This window comes from Oncorhynchus keta, chromosome 2 (assembly GCF_023373465.1).
Source record: "Oncorhynchus keta strain PuntledgeMale-10-30-2019 chromosome 2, Oket_V2, whole genome shotgun sequence".
NCBI lineage: Eukaryota > Metazoa > Chordata > Actinopteri > Salmoniformes > Salmonidae > Oncorhynchus > Oncorhynchus keta.
Window position 1 is genome coordinate 43,563,887 of NC_068422.1, and position 22,497 is coordinate 43,586,383.

The window sequence follows — 22,497 nt, forward strand, 5'->3', positions numbered from 1 at the left end:
ACTCAGAGAAACAGCAAATAGAAAGACATCTCTCTTAACAACAGAGTTCAAGGGTTTTAGATGTCTGCGTAAAGGGCTTGAAGGCTGGGAAGGGATGACCTTCTGTGTTACGTATCATCAGAATGCTTTTGTGATCCAAGTGACCTGTGCGTGTGCGCGTGGAGTGACTTGAGCCATCTCCAGTGTGTGCTTAATGACACTTCCACTTTCCAAGTGCGGTTCAATGAGTGTACAACAACCACTTAACCAACAAGAGTTTAATATCCGTATTCTAATGTACATTTATTACACATTTTAAATAAATATCCCGTCATTAAAATTATTTGCACACATCCTCAAATAAAAATAGATTTATATATGTATAAAAACAGACAAACCAAAGGGCAACAAAATCAAAGGGAGTTTCCTACATGTCGATGCATTTTTACACCTCTAATTTAGTTAGAACTATAGCAAGAAACCTGTGATTATCAATGTAGCTGCCACATATTCCATTGTGTGTCCTTAAAGCTCTGTTTGCTTTAACTGTGTTTGTCTGTATAGAATTCCAGACGTAGCAGGGGCACACCACAGTGTTCAAAGCAGAGGTGCCGTGGCTGTGTGTAAGACTGAACGCGACATTACCCAATACTGAGCTCCTGAACGCAGCATTTATGCTTTGTGTGTGTGTGTGTGTGTGTGTGTGTGTGTGTGTGTGTGTGTGTGTGTGTGTGTGTGTGTGTGTGTGTGCGTGTGTGCGTGCGTGTGTGTGTGTGCGTGCGTGTGTGTGTGTGTGTGTACTGTATGTGTCGCTGAACACAGCGTATTCTGGCAGTGCGGTCGATCAGGGCCCTTCAAGTCTCTTGGAGCAGCAAGTGTGAGTCCAAACAACTCTGAACCGTCAAACAAAAGTAAAAACACAACCTAAAATACAGAGATGATAAAAAGTCCACTCGCTACGGAGAGAGGTCAGCACCCCAAATGTCCGATGAGTTATGTGCATCTAGAAACAACTTAACACAGGTCAGTACTAAAAGTCTCAAGTACAAAAATAGACTTCTTATTTGTTTCTGTTTTCTTTACTTTCTGAAAAAAATTGTAAAAACTACATGTTAGGTATAGTAATGTTCAGTACAAAAACAAATGTCTCTAGAGGTTTTGGACAGAGGAGTTCATTTCAGCTTCAGTCAGTGTTTTTTTCCTCCGCCTCTTTTCCTCCCTCTCTGACCCCCCTCAGCGTCCGGCTGAGAAGCGTGTGCGTTTAGTCCTGGGGCTGAAGGGGTAGTGGACGAAGTCAAAGGGCTTGTGCTGGGCCGGATGGGTGGGATGGGATCCCAGAGGCAATCGTTTCATAAAATGGACCTCGCGTTGGTGTTGCCGCGTTCGCGAGCCTTTCCGGGGACGTCCACGTCTGGTGAAACCCATGTACCAGCCCTCGTAGCGTGCGTTCCTCAGCGCCGTGTAGTTATTCTCCAGGACAATCTCTGAGAAGATGCAGTCGTGGCCTTGCCCATTTCTCTGTGAAAGACAAACACGCACACACACACATACATACCAGGTCAGTCTGAGGTTCTGAAGGAGCTTTCGATTAAGATTTACAGATGGAAAATATCAGATGTATGAAGGCTAGCCCGAACAGTATGTCCCTGCACACACACACACAAATACACATGCGTGCAGCCCTCCCCACACACATGAAGCATATGCTACAACCATTACAGGCCCAGATCAGAGAGGGGGGATGACAGTAAGCGATGAGTCTCCCCCCTCAGTAAACACAGAGACGCAGGCAGTGCACCAAGGACCACTCACGGGTCAGCAGCCTAAGACACCATCATAGGAGAAATACCTCAGGAGTTCAAATTCTTTATCAGCTTCATGTGTGGATAAACTAGACTAGTCTCCCTTCGGTACAATCAAATACATGGTTGACTAGCATCCATTCTATCTATCTCTACGTTTTGAGAAATGGTCCGACAGGGTGGATTTTTTATTTTCCTGCTGGCTTCTACAGTGAGAGTGAAGGGAGTTTGTGCTCTTGTATTGTGAGCAGTAGCTAGGCCCTGCGTCCTCCCACAACCCCTCCAGCCCAAAATCCACTGGACTGTGACACGTCACACACCGGCAACAGTAACTTAGCTCAACGAGCTCAACCTAGATGGACAAAATGGGCTGTTAAAAATAAATCTAGCATCCATGCAGCCAGCTAGCAAGTGCAACATACACAAATATACGCATAGTCATTTAAACACACACACACACACACACACACACACACACACACACACACACACACACACACACACACACACACACACACACACACACACACACACACACACACACACACACACACACACACACAGGCTGTTGCTGGGCCGGTATGGCAGAGAGAGGCAGCTCAGGGCAGATGGTGCACCTGGCAGGGTTCTGTGGGGGGGGCGGGGATGGCAGCCCTGTTTATTAGCCAGCACAGCGAGAGAGGAGCAGAGACACCCTCGGACCCACAACACGTTACACAGAGGAGGAGACTTCCAACAACATACAACGACCCCTCTCACATGCAGAATCTACCAGAGGTGGACGGTTCTGGAGCCTAGCTCTAGAGAACCAACAAACAGAACCACGGCCACACTGAACTATGGTAAGAACTGTTGCAGACTGGCCATACAAAATCCACTGGTCTTAGAACCCCCAAACAGAACTACAATATAATCAAACAGCGGAACCACCGACGAAGAACCTCGAAAGCCCGAGCCAATGGAAAATGATCATAACCCTCAGTGGAGTGCTCAGAGGAACTGTTCTCTCTACCTTTCCGACCAGCTTCCCCCTCTTGTTCATGCAGATGTAGAGTCCTGTCTCTGCTCCTTTGATCCGCACGCGACTTCCAAACGTGTCCGTCTCTACGACGAGTTTGGCTGAGGAAACAAAGGGGTTTTATTATCAACCAGGCGTTGCCACTATTAGTAATGGCACGTTGCTCGAAGACATCGTTTGGTTGATTCAGTTTATACTTTTAATACGAGCAAACTCTATATATCATCAGACACACACACACACACACACAAAACCTGTGGGGACCATTCCTGAGGATTTACGCAAGCTTAAATTCTTGCAGAATGACAAAAACATGTGTACCTCAATTCTTTGAAAACTGAAGAGGCCATCCTGGTAGGACTATCAACTATTTTTTTTTTTTTAAATGTTTATTTACATTTCTACTCACTTCACACATAAGCACCACATTCATAGATCACGCTTGGAATCAGAAGAAAGAAAACACATAAACAGAAGTATGTTCAATGGTTTATCTATGTGTCTATGTGTACTGTAAGTCTCACAACTGCTTCTATGGTTGTAAAATAAGGAGGTGTGGGTTTATCAAACTCAAATGTGTTTATCTATGTTGTTGTGGCCTTCCACGGAGGCACGCCATGTCGACAAAGCCATTAAAAATCAACTTTTCATAGGCTTACAAACCGTTATTATTCCCACCCCCCTACCTACATGACGATGACACACACATTCATAGACCAACATGGGGAGAAATAAATAACCCATGGTGCATCTGGTAGTTTTACTGCTCAGCCTCTATTCTTGTTAAAACAGATCAGAATTCAACAAATAGGACTACGGACATTTCAAAATGTTAGCCACTTGTACGTCCCTTATTAGAGATTCTAACCCCTCTTTGATTCATGCACACTGTGGTCATTGAGTTACAGTTATAATCAGATGGTTGGACTTAACAATAAAAGCCACAGCTGCAGACCCACACATTCAAGCTGCTACCAGGGTAAAGGTGGCACTGGCACAGGTGACCGGAGCACCTCCACACCCCCTGGTGCAAACCACAAACACACACACTCAATAAACCACATTAGACAGGATACACACAGAGCCAAAGGTCCAGTTTGCTGCCAAATTATATTTAATTCTAAAACCATTTAATGGCAATAAAAAAAATAAAACGTTTTATTTTAAAATAGAAATTCCAAGTCTGAACAAAATATCCATCTTTGTGAATATGCAAAGATGATTAGATAAATGTAGCCTGGCTGTCCAGGGGAAACTGTGCGTAAAATGCAAGCGGGCTAGTTGGAAATTCAGCGCGGTCTATTTTTCTTAGTAAGCTGGTCAGAGTAAAGAGAGAGAGAGAGAGCTATGCAGGAAATGTTCAGAACGTTAAGGTAAAATTATTTATAATGGCTCTTCCAGACATGCGTTTCTCTGGAGAATCACCTACAGCACAATATTCAATCAAATTTAAATTTGAGGTCCGCGGCCTCTTCTCAGCAATACCTGATAGATATCGTGGCGTGTTATTTACCGTAAAAAAATAGAGAAAAACAACTTATGTTTAATGTAGTCGCTGTATTAGTTTACTAACCTCCCACTGTGCATAGATGTCAGTTCAGTGACTAGTTCGTATTTAGGCCTACATTTGGTTGAGTTGTCAACGTGAAATCAACTAAAATGTCACCATGTCATTGGATTTATGTTAAAAGTTGGGTGAAAAGTATATTAAATGCCCTTACATTGATTCGTTGTTTACGTTGATTCAACGTCATCACATAGATTTTTGGGGTTGAAATGATGATCCAACCAGTTGTTACCCAGTGGGTTCTTGCACATGATTGTAATACAAAGAAAATGGGCCTTTAGACCCTATATGCCTATATGCATAGCCCAACACTGTTATATCCATAGGGCCTACGTTAATTAGTTAGTTAGTTTAGAGTTTTAAACTTAATGCATTTTGGTTAGTTAAAACTGAGAAAAAGTGTGAGGAACTTGAAACAAGTACATAACGTTTGTATATTGGGCTTACCGTATACGTCTCCATCGTCTGCCATGGCGTTGATCTTCTTGTTGGGCAGAACCTGCACGTGCTTCCCGCTGGTTCGGCTGTAAAGCTGGTAGGTCCGAATTAACCTGCGGCTCACACGGTCCGTCACCTTGCTCTGTTCGCTTACATGCTGCGTGAAATTAGGCGAGGACTGATTGGTTACCTGTCAGAAATTAAATGTCATCACAATCAGTATTTTGAAAAAAATGGCCTCAAAGTAGGCTGATTACAGTTGCCTATGTTTTAAGCAATAATATCCTAATTTTGCTCTAAAACCAAAATAAGCCAATTTGGAAATATGTTTCCATTTTTCTTTAGGCCTAATAACGCACGACTTGATCAAATGCAATAGACCATAATGATTTAATCCTAAAGCCAAGGCCAACAGTTCCTTAAAATGATGTATGCATAATTTGTAATGTAGGAAAACCTTGAACTGAAAAAGTGGGCGCAAGGTGCAACAGCGTGTGCGTAAAAGTGAGTGCAGGCAGATAGCGTGGTGTTAGATAGATACTAAACATGTCTAAAATATCAAATAGGCTATACATAATAAATGTTTAATATTTAACTCAAAATAAAATGGAGCAAGTGGGCATATTCATGACTACCTTAAAAACGTGTCCCTATTTGACACTTAGCCATACGCCCTCGTGTCTGTTTCAAGAAACGACAGCTAAGGAACAATGATGGAAACTTCTGGAGCTAATATTTGAACCCCAAGAGATTTTTCAGACTTGCCTTTCCCCACGCGATGCCCCTTCTGTGCCCACGCATCCTGCGCGAGGGAAGTATGTTCGCAAGATACCTGCCAAGCTGTGACGCGGGCGGCATGCAGCGCGCCCGCTGCCCCTTGCGCCTTGGGGCCCAGCTGATATGTTATATCACAAATGATATGACGATCCATCACCTCTCTCTCCCTCACTGCTCGCTATTATTACCCCGTGCTTTCAGTCCCAGAAACCATATGTTTTAACCATTTACATTTGATGTTCTACGAATTTTCAAGATGCTAAAATAACGACATGTCTTCCAATGAGATTTGCAGTTTTATCCAATAATGAATAAATCCACTGAGACTGAACCGTTTGTAAATTATTGGTAAATGAATCGAAAACGCGTGAGATATTTAAAATCATAATCAATCATTAAAACAAATGTTACATTTCAAATCACATGCATATGGACATACCTGAGCATAGTAGCAGAATGCAAAGAAGTGTAGGAACCTGACAAAGAGAAACATAAATGAGTTATTATACATTAGGGCACGTAAATCACACATTAATCAACAGAAGGAGAATTGAGAGTTGCAGGAAATACTCACAGATAGCTCAACTGGGATGGGAGGCGTCGCATGTTGATTGTGTTGATTGTTCCTTCGATAAATGCAGCTGACAGGGCTTGCAGTGTTTCAAAATCGAGGTTATTTGGTAAAGATAGGCTTTGTGAAACACTGGTTTCGGTTGCAATCCTCGCTCTTCAAAGACTTCATTAAAATCCCAAACGACCAAGGCTGGAGGACGTGGTTATATTTTTGTCGTTGTAAAAAATGGGCTACATTTCACGTCAAATAAATGTCCATAGCCTGTTTTGAAAAGACGGACGCTCACGAATTATCGTCAACCTTGACAGTGAAATGCTAAACTGAAAATGATCATTGATAACAATGATGAATGATTATTGATAAGTGTCTGTCTGTCGTTCAGGCGGCCCTCTAGTTTACCAACGTTTAAGTGCACTTAGAAAAGGTGCATTCAAGTTTTGTCAAAAGCGCTGGTGAGTTTTCTAATAATAAGAATACAAATGCAAAAGCAAACAAGGTCGTCCTATGGCAATGAAGATGACAGTTCATTCGCTGTAACATTTATCTCTTTGTAATTCCTTCAGAGAATCCTCAGTAGCTCTCTTCCAGTTTAGCCGGTTGTTGAGAGTTTATATATCGGGCTTCTCGGTGGTGGATAACGTGCGCGTCCCTTGCGTTCTGAACGGGTGATGTTGCCTCATTGATCGGTAGTGCAGGACTGGCGACTCTCCAGTCTCCCCTCCTCTCCTCCCATCGCAGGCTCCAATGTCAACCCCTTGTTCGCACTCACACCCCTGGTTAAAATGGAAGGACGATCTGCGAGGAACAAGCCCCCTTTTTCTGCAGAACAAAAGCCACCCCCTCCCCCTGCATTTAAAACATATATTCACCTGAGGAAAAGTCAACACTTGCGAGGAGAAGCAGGAGGAGTCTTACATACCCAGTGCGCAATGACGCTTCTGCGCCGAATTACCAAAGGAATTAATGAAATAACAAGAGTTAACGGAACGTTCCTGGTAATTTAACATATATTCAAATCTATTCCAAATGAAAGAGAAAAATTCAAACACAAATGTGCAATCTCTTTTAGTGCCATGACCGCACATCATCAATGCAAATGATTTTGCTATAGTTTATAGTTTACATTATGGCTACAGATTTGGCCGGTTTTTCGTTTTAAGGATGAAACAGATGTGTCACTGGGATGAGTGCAGACTTGTAAAATGCGTATCTTGTGTATTGCCTGAGAAAAGTGAGAGACTGACATAATAACAGGATTACAGGCGATTAGCGTTTTTAAAACACCCCCTCTCTGCATTTGATAAAGGGAGCTGCATTCATCTCCAGTAGCCTACTTCAAGATAGAATCCATAATTGAAACAATAACTAAGCGCACCCCTGTTTCACCAAAAAAGCTAAGGGACGGGGCTGGAGAAATCGAACTACTCTCACATTCATAGTCAGAGCTATGGATGCAAAGACTGTATAATTGACACATTTATCATTTTAACCATGTTTTGAGGCTATACCGTGTTTGTTTACATTTACGCTGTTTACAAAAATTGGAGTAAAACAAGTTTATATTTTGGGTTCTGATGGGGTACGATAGCTGAACAAAGCTCATGGGCCATTTATAAATTATATTCTTTAAGAAGCAATGGGTATATATCATTAATAGAAACACAAATGTCCCGTCCCCCCACATGCTAAACCCCCTGGTATTGTAATGGTGAGTGGTAAGCATGCCCTGGGGGTATGATATTTGTTCTTCTGTAACTTTCACACTCATCATTATTCACGACTCATTCAGGACTATCCGTAAATATTGTAGCATCCACATGAACGAGGAAGTGTTTATAACATATTCAACACTTATTTACAATAAAAAGTGACTCCAAAATGTCACAATACATTATTTACCATTCATTTATATCGGGCACAAAATAATCTGAAACACAACCAAAACAAAAAGCAAATGCATCCAACACGTTTGTGGAGTCACAAGCTTGATGTGATCATTGCTTGCTAGGGAAACTGGACCAAATACTAAACTTTTGACTACCTTAATACACCCCTAACATGGTGGGACTATGTACAAAAAGTGCCTTCATTTCTGAATGGTTCACCCGATATGGAGGAGAATACCCTTAAATTAAAGCAGTCGGCACTTTAACCTCATAGTCACTGTATTATTTCGGATCCCAAGTGCTAGAGTACAGAGCTTAAACAAAAACAAATGTGTCACTGTATATAGCCTACAGTATAAGTCCAAAAATCGATGTGGCGACTAAGGATTCTAGCTTTAAACGGCCTCTCTCACCCAACGTTTCTCATGGGCTCTTGGACATTGAGGCTTTAAATGAAGAGAACTAGGGTAGATAAACAAACATAAGGGCACATGTATATCTTTGCAAAATGGGACCTCACATTAAACTGAAACAATAGCCTATTGATTAGCCTATCCAACGGATCATTCACTGTCCCGAATGCAACAGACTTCTTAAACGAAAACTCACTTAATTATGAGAGAGACCAGACAGAACAATTTATTAATGAGTTGTGTGAGAGGACATTCTCACCTCGAATGGGTGAAGGGGCCATTAGAGGGGACATGTCTTCAAATGAATCAGTAAATTATTTTATTTTGGTTAAGAGACTTATCAGAGCCACCTTAAATGCAGACTCCACCCCACCCTTTATTATATGGAACCCAGAACATGCCCATCACCAAGAAGACCATCTGGTTTATTGATTGCCTGCAATTAATTAGGCTGTGGTCCAGCAAGCACATACTTTCTGGTGGTCGGATCCAGAGTTTAGTTTCAGCGACGTGATGGTCAGACAGACGCGCAAAGGCATGCCACTCATTTGAATATTTGATTGACATCATTTGAAGTTTATATTTTAAATTAATGTGTAGGACCTACCCTAACTTTACTTGTGGGCCCCCTGGAGCTCGCCCCCCTCCCCAGATATCATATGAACATGATATGACGCACACAAAAAAAATAGAATTACGGGAAATTAGCTTTAAAACTGCAAATGCAAACTGGCTATACCCCCGGCTATAGTCCCATTTTTGTCATTTATATTATGAAAAAAAAACTTTAGAGCCCATCGTAAAATCATTAATTGAAACATGCCTTTATGCATTCGATATTTAATTGTCTAATATTGTTATTTAGCCTATGCGTTGTCTGTTCTGATGAGTTATTTGTCAAACCAATAAACAGACTGAATAGGCCAGAAATGATTTGGACTACATAGATACTACAAATGCATCAATCCATCTCTCAATCATGCGTCTCATCTCATGCAAGTGAGTGCCTACTAACCTTTTTAAGCACACTATAATGGATGAACGCAGTACTCTGTCACTGACAAATCACACCATCAATTGTCCTTGTCACCCTGACCGCAGTTACTCATCTGAACCACTAGAGGGGACCATGTCTGTCTAATACTCTATTACATTGGTACAAGAAAGAATGATTATGTTAGTAAACGCCAGACATTTACACTATATTGAACTAAACCCATCTTTAGTTCCTAAAATATCCCTAAAAAAATGGTCAGCAAGATTATACAGAGATGTAATGACTATTAAAATGAAAGGGTGAATGTATTTGATAATCTCTCATTGATGGCAATTTCACGATGCTTAACTTTAGTCATCTGTGAGTAGTAGGCCTAGCTCTTGAACTGTCGAGCTTCTCATTGCTAGCTGGTTTGTATTTATGTTTCCTTCCCACTCCCCCATTAGCATTGTCTACTTGTTCTTTCTATCTGTGTGTGTGTGATGAGCGGCAGGTAGCTGCCACTCTGCAGCCCGGCACAAGGCCTGCCTGCCCTCCCCTTAACCCCAGGAGCCCCACATCTATCAGCAGCTCTGTGGGGGTCCCCCACCACCCTCCTTCCCCCACCACTCCTCTCTCTCTAACTCTTCCCATCTCTCTCCCCGTTCATTCTCTCTCCCACTACACTTCTTTATTCCTCCATTGCTATCCCTATTCACTCTCCTCCCACTACCTCTCTCTCCCTCACCTTCGCCCCCACTCTCCCCACAGTCTATTTTTTTCCCTCCCTCTCTCTCCTCCCTGCCTGTCGCTGCTCCCTCAAGCCCTCTCCTCCCTCCTTCTCCCACTACCTCTACTTTCCTTTCCATATCTTCCCTCACTTAAAGTTGACGTGTTACGGGGGGCCTATAAGATCAGAAATATGTCAAACACACCTTCCCTCAGTTTCTCTTACAGAGACAAACACCACGTTCACCCAAGAGAAACTAGACACTTGCTAATTGTCATGTCAGCTCTCTTCTCGTAAGAGATTGAGACAAAACATAAACTCCATTCAAACGTAAATATTGATTAGGCTATTTATAAAATGACAGATGAAAAAGATATTCCGGGCTGGTAGACTTGGGTAACAGATCATATATCCATGTTTTATCATTGTGGACAATTAGGGGTACTAAATGTTCCTCCAAAGTCACAATATGACGTTGCAGCCTTTTTGTCAGTCATACCTGCCTTCTGGCATTCTGCAGTGTCCCAAACCTTAGTGTCATAGTTCAAAACCGAATAAACTATAGTAATAGAGGATCAGTTCTAGGATGACAGGGTCACAGGACAGGTCTACAACACACAAAGCTGAATCAGAAATGTGAAAAAGAGTTCAACATTAACATTAAAAGTAACTGTTTCACGACATCTACTCGGACGTTGCCTAAATGCCTGCGGTCACCCAGCCCCAGTGACTTTCTCAGGCATCTATGCTCCTGAGGTGTGCTTTTCAACTGTTCATCCATCTGGAGAGAGAGGAGAGCGAGAGGGTCTCTCCCTGGCATGTACTTATTGAGAGCCCCCGACAGCTGATCCATTCCCAGTTTCAAAGCCAGGGGTGCTATCATAGCCCCGTTGTGTTCACCCAGATATGTGTTTTCACTGAACACATGTTAGTAATACCTATTCCATATGAGCTCCCAACAACACCACGGTTTTAGCATCTAGCCTGCCCTTTGTTTCAAGACTCCCTCGTCATGCCAATAGAAATGGGGTACGAACCAGGCAAACAGACCATAATAATACAAGCGGTGCTCCGTCTCAGCTCGCCAAACTGTGCCCTAGATTAGTCTATTCCTACTATTTTTATATTATATGCTCTATTCCACTCAATTTCAATGCCGTTTCATTGTTTACTCAGTTTTTGTGGGGTCTGTGGTCTCTGAATTTGCGGTGTTAAGGTGTGCTGTAGCTGAACAGTAGGAGGTACCAGACAGAAGGTGACCTCTGACCCCTGATTACACGCCACTCTATCACACACACTTCTAATTACACGCACAGACCCACACACACTCTCAAGTCAGGTGGCCTAGGTTACAGCCTTGGGGCAGCAACTGAAAGGTCGCTGGTTCGAATACCCGAACCGACAAGGTGAAAAATCTGTCGATGTGCCTTTAAGCAAGGTACGTAAACCCTAATTTTCTCCAGGTGTGCCGTACTACTATGGCGAACTCTGTAACACAACACATTTCACTGCACCCATCCAGTGTATATGATCATAAAAACACATTTTACACTTCCCTCTGACACACACTCCCCAGGCCCCCCCTGTATATTGGCTCCTACCCTCACCGTAACCTCACTTCTTCTGACCCAGCCATGCAAGGTCACACTCAGCGAGGCAAAAGGACACGCTCTCTACAGTTCTGCCCCTCTGTCATACATGTAGTATTTGGTTCATGCATGTATCACACCTATCGCTCGTGTGGCCTTGAGTTCTATCATGTTTCATATGAATAATGTTTCACATGTTTTACACACCTTCAGCACTCAGGTCAAGCATGTTTCACAGGTGGTGGCTAAGAAGCCTAGCGTGTTTCACAACATGAGTATTCAGGGCCACTCCATGTGTCAGACACACAAGCTTCGCATTGTTTGTTCACCCGGTCAGCTCGGCATTTGGTGGTGGAACGTGGGAGTGATGAGTCTGGATGCCCTCTAAGCATTGCCATGTTCTCAGCGCGTCCACACAGGTCCCTGTGCATCTTTAGGCTGTTTTTCACATCTTTCCTTTGCTAACAACATCCATGCTGCTTCGAGCGCGACACAGACACATGGTTCTGAGGCAGTAAAATACTGGGCAACTTGCCGCTGCTGAGAATTCGAGGGGCTGAGTGAGTGAAAGTCTGAGAGCCGCTGCAAGGACCAGACTCTTTACAAGCACACAGACACAGACACAGAGAGACACAGAGAGACTGACAGACAGATACACAGACACAGACACGGAGAGACACAAACACAGAGAAACAGAGAGACACAAACACAGAGAGACTGACAGACAGACACAAACACAGAGAGACTGACAGACAGACACACAGACACAGACACGGAGAGGCACAAACAGAGACACAGAGAGACACAAACATAGAGAAACAGAGAGACTGACAGACAGACACACACACACACACACACACACACACACACACACACACACACACACACACACACACACACACACACACACACACACACACACACACACACACACACACACACACACACACACACACACACACACACACACACACACACACACACACAAGATATAGAGCATAAAGTGATGATGCTTCAGAAGTCCCAAGCAAACGTGAGAATCTTACACAAGGCTACTATCTCAAACCACTGTGAATGATATATTCCACAAGACACAAAGAATGCAGTATGGCGATATCCTCTGATAATAATGCAATTTAATATTCATATTTTCAAATGGAACAAGAATTGACGGTAACCCTGTCTGCCCAGTCGATGGACAATGTGTGACAAGTTCAATTAAGCCAGATGAGCAAAGTGTCCAGTAGAGAGAGCAACACGCCCTTAGCTCACTTTTCTGTTAATAGGCAGTGTCAGTTATCCTCCGAAGGAGATTATTTAGATAAAGAGACTCATTCACTACTCAATGTGTTATCTGAGTGATAACTTCTCAGATACCTCACTGAAGGTGATAGATATACACTCTCTCCCTCTCATGTATTTATAAAGCCCTTTTTACATCAGCCGATGTCACAAAGCACATTACAAGAAACCCAGCCTGAAACCCCAAACAGCAAGCAATGCAGATGTAGAAGCACGGTGGCTAGGAAAAACTCCATAGAAAGGCAGGAACCTAGGAAGAAACCTAGAGAGGAACCAGGCTCTGAGGGGTGGCCAGTCCTCTTCTGGCTGTGCCGGGTGGAGATTATAACAGTACCTGGCCATTAAGGCCAGATTGTTCTTCAAGATGCTCAAACGTTCATAGATGACCAGCAGGGTCAAATAATAATCACAGTGGTTGTAGCGGGTGCACCAGGTCCATACCTCAGGAGTAAATGTCAGTTGGCTTTTCATAGAAGAGTATTCAGAGGTCGAGATAGCAGATGTGGTAGAGAGAGAGAGAGAGAGAGAGAGAGAGAGAGAGAGAGAGAGAGAGAGAGAGAGAGAGAGAGAGAGAGAGAGACGAAAACAGCAGGTCCGGGACAGGGTAGCATGTGCGGTGAACAGGTCAGGGTTCCATAGCTGCAGGCAGAACAGTTGAAACTGGAGCAGCAGCACGACCAGGTGGACTGGGGACAGCCAGGAGTCTTCAGGCCAGGTAGTCCTGCGGCATGGTCCTGGGGCTCAGGTCCTCCGGGAGGGGAGGGAGAAAGAAAATAATTAGAGGGAGCAAACTTAAAATCTCTCCCTCATAACGTGATCTCATAAAAATCCCCAAAGTAACAGTGTTAACTGTTTAACAAAGCCAATAAACATGAAGGGATGAAAGAGAGGAGGAAGGGAGTAGAGGGGATGCCACGTCCTTTAGGGACTCTGACAGTTGTCTGTTGTCTCAGCCTACTCCTAGCCAATCCCCTACTCCACCCAATATCATATAATATCCTCTCCTTCCCATCCCTCCTGGACCTCTTATCGCTTCTCCTTTCCTCTCTTATATGTTGTTTGGTAATGCCTGGCACTTCTCAAATGTATCTAATTGAGATGGAATTGACCCCAACCCCGAACTCTGGAATTGAGCCACCCTAGATTCCCTCCCCCAGAGATGAATTAACAGTCCCACCACGACAATGACATTATAGGTTTCCCTAACTGGTCTGAGGTCAGTGCAGTGACAGTGTTCACGTTCCTGGAGAGGCCGGGGCAGCACCATATGGCCGGAGGGGAGCTGAGTGGAGGAGCATGTGTGACGTCTCTGACAGACGCGGCACACGCTGCATTCCTCTACGGCAGGGGACACGTACCCAAAATGTCACAGAGGGACAATGTGGACAGTCATCGATGTACAACTAATAGAATGTATAGATCACAGGAGGTTGGTGCCCCCTTAATTGGGGAGGATGGGCTTGTGGTAACGGCTGGAGCGGAATAGTATCGAACACATGGTTTGATGCCATTCCATTTGCGCAGTTCCACCGCTTATTATGATCCGTCCTCCCCTCAGCAACCTCCACTGATAAAGATAGTTATTTTCACTCTCTCTGCTACAGAGAGACCGCAATTTATATCAGCCCAGGACAGCACACAATGGAATGGCACACGCAAGAGTTAATATGGGCGGCCATCATGGAAATAAAGACTGAAATTGCTTGTGTCTAGTCATAAAGTAGGCTCTAATTGGTCAACGACCAATGCTTCCTGTGCTTTACCAATATTCTCTCCCTATGCTTAACAGTATCACTATTTCCAGACTACTGCATGACACCTATCACTACATTTTCTAGGAGCACTCAGAGAATACTGTACCTCATGACCTGTCTGTGCACTCACGGAAACAGCCAGAGAAGGAGTGAAAGAAGGAGTGTGAGGGCGGGAGAGCAATAAGTAAAGTGAGGAAGGGAGGGGGGTTAAGTAGAGTGAGTGAGTGACAGAGCAGGGAAGGAGGTAGAAAGGGAGGGAAAGGGATCTGCGAGCAAGCGAGGGAATAAATGGAAAAAGCAGAGGGGAGCAGGGTCTTGCAGGAATTTGGAGGGAGAGGGTTAGTTGAAAAGAGAGACACAGCGTGTTGAGAGCTGTTGTGTTTGAGTGGTCCCCTTCAAAGGGAAAGGCCTGATGTCTTTACCATGCGCTGCAGGACTGCAGGTTAGGGCCAGTGGGGCTGGGGTTTAGGCAGTCTGAAACCCCACACAGCCTGCAGCCTACACAGACACACTCTACATGAACCTGCACAGAGCAGGCATAAGGATGAAAACATTTTTCATGGAGATTGCTGCGGTGCTACGCTGAACTGAGACTCTAGACCTTATGGAGGTCTGCATGGCAGACATGCATGCACTCTCACAAACACATACATGCACGCACGCGCACTCAGACACACACCCACGAACTGCTGTCCCTTGGAGGTCTATTGTCAGGCCCTTCTACACCCACTACCTGTAAAAGCCAGTAATGTAGTGTTTTCCATGGCAACGCAACGTTACAGACAAGCTGGGGAACGAATCATGGATTCCACCCGGCAGGCTACACGCCTGTACGCCCACAGGGGCTGACCTATGACTTAAGAGGGCTGTAGTGACCCTGTGGGCAGGGGGCCAAAGGGGAGGAGGGTTCAAGGTCCCAAAAGTGGTTGGGTTGTGGGTCGGGTATACAACTGTAACCTCTGCATTAGATCAGACTTGATTTACCCAGTAGGCTACTAGAGAAATAACAGATATGCACACTGCACACGTAGCTGATATTCTATTGGATCTGGGGTTAAACTCCAAAATGTAGTTTCTGATTTGCACAATGCTTTCAGAAAGTATTCATACCCCTTGACTTATTCCACATTTTGTTGTGTTGCAGCCTGAATGGATTCAATTAATATTTTTTTCTCACCCATCTACCCACAATACCCCAAGTGAAAACGTGTTGTTAGAATTTTTTGCACATTTATTGAAAATTAAATACAGAAATATTGCATTTACATAAGTATTCACACCACTGAGTCAATTATAGCTTTGAATCGTCTTGGTTATGTCTGTATCAGCTTTGCACATCTGGATTTGGGGATTTTCGCCCATTCTTCCCTGCAGATTTTCTCAAGCTCTGACAAGTTAGATGGGGAGCAGCGGTGAACAGCAATCTTCAAGTCTTTCCAAAGATTTTCAATGGGATTCAAGTCTGGGCTTTGGCTGGGCCACCCAAGGACTTTCACATTCCTGTTCTGAAGCCTTTCCAACGTTGCTTTGGCTGTAGGTTTGGAGTCGTTGTCCTGTTGGAATATAAACCTTCACCCCAGTCTAAAGTTGTTTTCACTCTGAAGATGTTTCTCATCAAGGATTTGCCTGTTTTTGTCTCCATTCATTGTTCCCCTCTATCCTTACCAGTCTCCCAGTCCCAGCCGCTGAAAAGCATCCCCATAGCATGACGCTGCCACCAACATGCTTCATGGTAGAGATGGTGTTAGACGGGTGATGAGCTGTGCCTGGTTTATAGCACTTTGCATTCAGGCCAAAGAGTTACATTTTTGTCACATCAGACCACAGAATCTTTTGCCTTATGATCTCAGAGTCTTTCTGCAAACTCTAGGCGTGCTGTCATGTGTCTTTTACTCAGGAGTGGCTTCTGTCTGACCACTCTCCCAAAAAGCCCAGATTGCTGAAGCGCTGTAGAGACTGTTGTCCTTTTGGCAGGTTCTCCCATCTCTGTAGTTCTGTCAGAGTGGTCATTGGGTTCTTGGTCAGTTTGGTTGGACTGCCTGCTTTAGGCATTCTGGTCATTCACACTGATATGTCTAGTTCCACATTTGTTCCATTTCCCAAATGATGTAGACTACAGTGCTCTTTGAAACTTTCAACACTCTAGAAATGGTTTTATACCCTTCCCCAGATATATGCCTCACCCCAATTCTCTCTCGGAGATCTAGGGACAGTTCCTCAGACTTCATGCTATTGTTTCTGCTCTGACGTGCACTGTCAACTGTGGGACCTTGCAGTATATAGACGGGTGTGTTTTTTCTAAGTCAATTAAGTTGTAGTGACATCTCATTGATGATCAAAGGAAATTGGATTAACTTGAGCTCAATTTGGAGTGTTTTAGCAAATGGGTGTGAACAGTTATGTAAATTAGATGTCTGTATTTAATTTTCACTTTGTCATTATGGGGTATTGTATGTATATTTATATATTTAGTCCATTTTGAATTCAGGCTGTAACACAACAAAATGTGGAATAGGTCAAGGGGTATGGATACTTTCTGAAGGCACTGTATATTGTGAATAGAATTTCAGGTCATTTGAAATCCAGAACTGGGCCCAACCCTATAACACCCTGGCTGTTGCTAACACACAAAGCTATGGAACTCTTACCAGATCATTTACTCTGGGCTAATTGTCATTTCATCAGTGTCATCCTGAACCAAGCTCTTTGATCTTTCAATTGATGCTGCCATTTTTAGCAGACACCAATTCTGACCACCCATTACAGTATGTGATGTTCATGATCTCAGAGATATTGTGAATGATTTGCGTTGCATATCCTACCCATCACTGTTGTGTATACCTAATTAGGTAAACAGTCTGTATTTAGAGCTGTGGTGGAACCTTGAGGAATGTTCTATGGCTGGGGTGGGGATGGAGGGTGAAAGAGAGACGACAGAGCGCACATTCCGCCAGCAGCGTTCTCCGTTTTCTCCCTCAGGCGTCAATCAGGTGTGTTATCTCTGTGCTCCCGCGGGGCCTGTCGGTGTGGCTGTCACCCCTCTGCGCTGACAGAGGGACCCTCATATCTGGGGCCCTGATAACCTCCGGACCCACAGAGCAAGACCCTCACTGTCCAGCGAGACACACCGACCAATCTCCCCTCATCTCCCCCAACACACAAGCAATCAGGCCCCTTCCCATACACACCCCCCCCCAACTCCAATACAGCCTCGGACTAAGTCCACACACTATTGAAATTCAGCCACAAACTCCAACCCCAAAAAATCTATAGTAACCAAATACAGTATCTGTCATTGTTTCTGAATGGTTAGTTCCCCATGGAGTAAAACATACTTTTGGTGGTTCAAAGCAAAAAGGTTTGGGAACCAATGGCCCACCCTACTTACTCTGCCACCAGTTCCCGTCCCTCTTCCCCCGACCTCATTTCCCTCCAAAAAACACTATGTCCTGTTATCAGAGAACTGAAATAGCCACCAGGGTCAATGAGAAGCTTTGTCTGACACTTGCCCTGCTGCAACCTCACATGAAATCCAGCACTTCATGCCAATAAGGTCATAATGGACATATTGTAAACTGTCAAACTGCTGTATTTTCAGGACATTTTGTGTACGGTCACATATTTCTCTCTCGCTATGGGCTAGAAATGTTCCTACGAATCCATGCAGTATGAAGACTTACTTTCAATGTTCAATCCGTTATAGTCTACTCAAAATCAGTAAAGTTATCAGGAAAATGTATATTTTTGTATCCCTCTCTAAGTCATCAGAAACATGTCTGTGAGTTGTGACTCTAGGAGTCTCTGTGATGGAGTAGGGGTGGGGCTCTGGGAGTAGGGTGGGGGATGTTGACGGGACCAGTTGATACATTTCATGTGGGGTGTGCTTGACTCTCTGACAGGAGCTGTCGCTGGAATAGCAGGGGGGTCCTTATCAATCAACCCCCCCCATCTGCCAATCAAACAGCTTCACCGTGACAACCACAGCCCTGCTATCTGTCCAGCTGTCTCTCCCTCTCTCTCCCAGCCTGAGATGGGCTTGTTAAGAGGGGAACGAGCCATAGAGCCACAACCATAATGGTTTGCCCTAAGACAGCCATTTTAGAAGGGACAAGATAGGGTCGGAGTGGAGTTATGGGGAGAACAGAGGAGCTACTTGGTTAGGGTTAGGGCAAGAGTTAAGGATGTAAACATCCACATTGCTCCCCAGTACACTCTCTGTGGCTTTCTGAGTGCTTCAGAGGGGAGAAGGCGACCTGTGGCCTTTATTTAACAGTAGCAGAATGAATATGTAAAGCAGAGCTCATAAATAGAGGGCTGAAAAGCCCCCCTGTCGGGAGCAGAGCCCTGCTCTGAGGCTGCATCTGACCAGGCCACGGCAGGGACCACACTCACACACTGTCCTGTCCACACACACAAAGACAGCCTGCGACTCTGTCACTGTCCACACACACACAAGCACAGGCATCACTCAATCAGGGAGAGATTGAGGGGCCCTAAGGGAAATCGTTTGAAAGAGACAGCACAGTGTGAGAGAGTGTCATGATTTCCCCAACATAACTGAGTGATTAAGGTCTTTCGGTGGTAGGGGTCAGGTATTTGGGGTCAGGTATTCCATCTGTTTGTGTGTGTAGAAGAATGATTATGATGTTTGTGTGTCGCACGTGTTGCTTGCGTGCGTATGCGTCAAGGTAAATCTCTGTTTGTCTCAGGGTTGAGGAGCAAAGCCAGCCCCTGTGGGCAGCCTTTCTTCTGGGGTTAGCTCTGCTGTCTGTCTTCTCCTGTCCACCCATCCCTCCTGCCAAGGCTCAGTAACCATTATGGTTATGTGACAGTCACTGTCACTCCTGTAATCATCATAGTTTGGGTTGTTTTCAAGCGACAGAAAACAACAGATTGTCCTACAGGGTGATTTGGACAAATTGCAATGGGATATCTTCGCCTCTCCGCGACTGAAAAACATTGGTTAGGACACAAGAGTTGAACGACAATACTACTTGAGGTGGAGGGAAGAGAAACTCAAATCTTTGTCTTTCTGTTCTTCTGTCTTATAGAGTGTCTGTCACGAAATTAAAGGAACTAGAAGGGGTGCGCAATGGATGAATAATCTAGCATAGTTTGATGCCGGACATTTGTTGATTGAAAGAGAGAAAATAACCCCTTCTGAAAGTTACAGACAGACATTAAAAGAAGAAGACCAAGTTTGAAAACATTTCATAACAAGACTGTGGTCGCCATTTGCACCAGTTTGAAGCCGCGCCTGCTGCATACAGTGTATTCTGTGTTGTATACCATGATGGGGAAAGAAAGGTGATTTATTCGGGCCTATCAGCAACAGGAACAGAGAATACCATACACACTTACAAAGAGCATGGTTACTCTGACGGTCAGCTGTGGCTCATGACCTGACCATACAAGCGAAAGTGTTGAACACACCTCATCAACCGCAGGTCAATCCTGCATGGTCCGAACCCTGACCACCACACCACACTCCCATAGCTCAACCCATGACTGTCGAAACCCCGATAACACAGGACACCCTCGGAGGTTAACCCAGGTCGACATACCTGATCGAAACCCCGACCGCACTTAACGCTCACAGGAAACTCCTCGCAGTCAAAACTCTGACTGTGTTTTATCATGATAGTTGAAACCCTACAGTGCACGGTTAAACATCTGACCGCACTTTATAGGTTCTAGGTTCACCCTACACAGTTCATGCTGGATGGTCAAACCCGTCCGCTCCAGTCACAGGTTAACCCAGTTCGACAGCAGCCTCTTTTGTGTCTCTTTCTTTAGAGCCGTAAAAGAGCCTTCCAGAGGGCAGCTCCCACTGCGGGATCACACTGTCACAATGCAAACTGGGAAACGGCGTGTATTGTTATTCGTAGGGGCAGACACTCAGGTCCTTTTGACCGGGGGACTCCGCCATTACAGGTAGTTGTGAACTGTCACCACTCGTTGAGATTAGGCTCGGTACACAAAGAGAAAACGGAGGCACAATGACTTCAAATAGGTTTCAAGGTTAACTCCCTTTTCGAGTGGAAGAATAGGCAAGTCACAGACATGGGCACCTTGCGTATTGCGACTGGCTGTGTATTGGCGCATTGTTTTCTCTCCTCATAAATGAACAAAGTAAGATGTCCCCCTGCATTTGTGACTGAATGGGCTGGTTTTGTCATGGCCCCACAGAGTAATAATGTTGTGATCACACGAAGTGAAGCAGCAAAGCAAGGCCGGGGTAACGATACATGATATGCATGCTGAAAACCTTTGTCTTATACATCAATGGTATTCTCTCAATGGCCACCCCCCAAAAAAAAAATGTAGTCATCGGCTATGATAAGCCAACTGACATTTAAACCTGAGGTGCTGACCTGTTGCACCCTCGACAACCACTGTCAATATTATTATTTGACCTTGTTGGTCATCTATGAACATTTGAACATCTTGGCCATGTACTGTTATAATCTCCACCCAGCACAGCCAGAAGAGGACTGGCCACCCCTCGTTTCCTGGTTCCTCTCTAGGTTTCTTCCTAGGTTCTGGCCTTTCTAGGGAGTTTTTCCTAGCTACCGTGCGTCAACACCTGCATTGCTTGCTGTTTGGGGTTTTAGGCTGGGTTTCTGTACAGCACTTTGTGACATCAGCTGTCAACTAAGAAGTGCTTTATAAATACATTTGATTGATTGATTGACTGATTGGTTTATTCAAGGAGAGCAATTGACAAGGAGAGTGGGCTGACCAAAGTATTACATTTGATCTTGGTTGTTTCTCTGTAAAAAGTTCCAGAAGCTGTCATATTTGACGTTAGACTGGAAAGCATTACATGAGTGTGTCTGTGGCGCCCTCTAGTGTCTGGCTGTGCCTGGTGCCTCTGTGGCAGGAAGGCAGACTGACTTACTGAAGGAGCACTTGGGCGAGAGTAAAGACAGCAGACAGCACTGAATATTAATAGCGAGGTCAATAAACCATCAAATAAACCCACAAAAGCATCCGTAGATTAACCAACATTTAAGAAAAGAAAGCAGGGATTGAGATTGCTACATTTACCCAATCACTAGGCTTGTGTGGACTTCATAGCTACAGCACAACTCCAGGAAAATAAACTCAACTGATAGGTGAAGTTGTGTGAAGTCCAAGCTCATAGCATAAGAAATATTTACTAATAAGTGCTATTCATTTCATTCTCTACAATACTCTCTATAATAGCATTATTTCAGGCAGTAGTAACTGACACAAAGCAGGACCTCCAACTTACGCTACAGACTCACTTTACAACCAGCAGTCATGAGATGGGGCAGACAACAGACACTTACAGCTCACTGACATCAAAGCCAACAGGTGGAAACGCCCTGACTAATACACATCCGAAAATGAAAGGGGCCAATCAACATCTTAGGGCTTTAATGATCTCTAGGAATAAACATGTCAGAATGTCAGAACACCAGAGAAACCCACTCTGCTCCCTAAAAGCCTGAAACCAGCCCTGGATGCTTATTGGGGCCCACATTAGCATCAGCAGTGTTGTCTGTGGCCCTCGGGCAGGGCTGGATGATTAGCAAGTAAAACATTCTCACTGTGGCCCCAGAGAACACACCTCTGACTCTGACCCCCGCCCTAGTATGTGTGTGTATGTGCATGTCTGTGTGAGTGAGTGTGTGATGTATGAGAGAGTGTATGCATGTATGTGTG

At 44.4% G+C, this 22,497-nt stretch overlaps 1 protein-coding gene across 2 annotated transcripts; it reads right to left on the minus strand.

The window, feature by feature from the left end:
* Positions 1-778: 778 nt before the first annotated feature.
* LOC118376501 (fibroblast growth factor 8-like) lies at positions 779-7,029 on the minus strand. 2 transcript variants are annotated; one of them, XM_035763216.2, is made up of 5 exons: positions 6,156-7,029; positions 6,021-6,057; positions 4,814-4,961; positions 2,794-2,900; positions 779-1,497 (listed from the first exon to the last, which is right to left on the minus strand). In XM_035763216.2, exons 1-5 carry the CDS (start codon positions 6,185-6,187, stop codon positions 1,213-1,215), a joined length of 609 nt encoding a protein of 202 aa, XP_035619109.1. In that variant the 5' UTR covers positions 6,188-7,029; the 3' UTR covers positions 779-1,212. The 2 variants fall into 2 exon arrangements, with proteins under 2 accessions (XP_035619109.1, XP_035619108.1); XM_035763215.2 differs by having other exon boundaries at positions 4,814-4,994.
* Between the last annotated feature and the right edge of the window lie 15,468 nt (positions 7,030-22,497).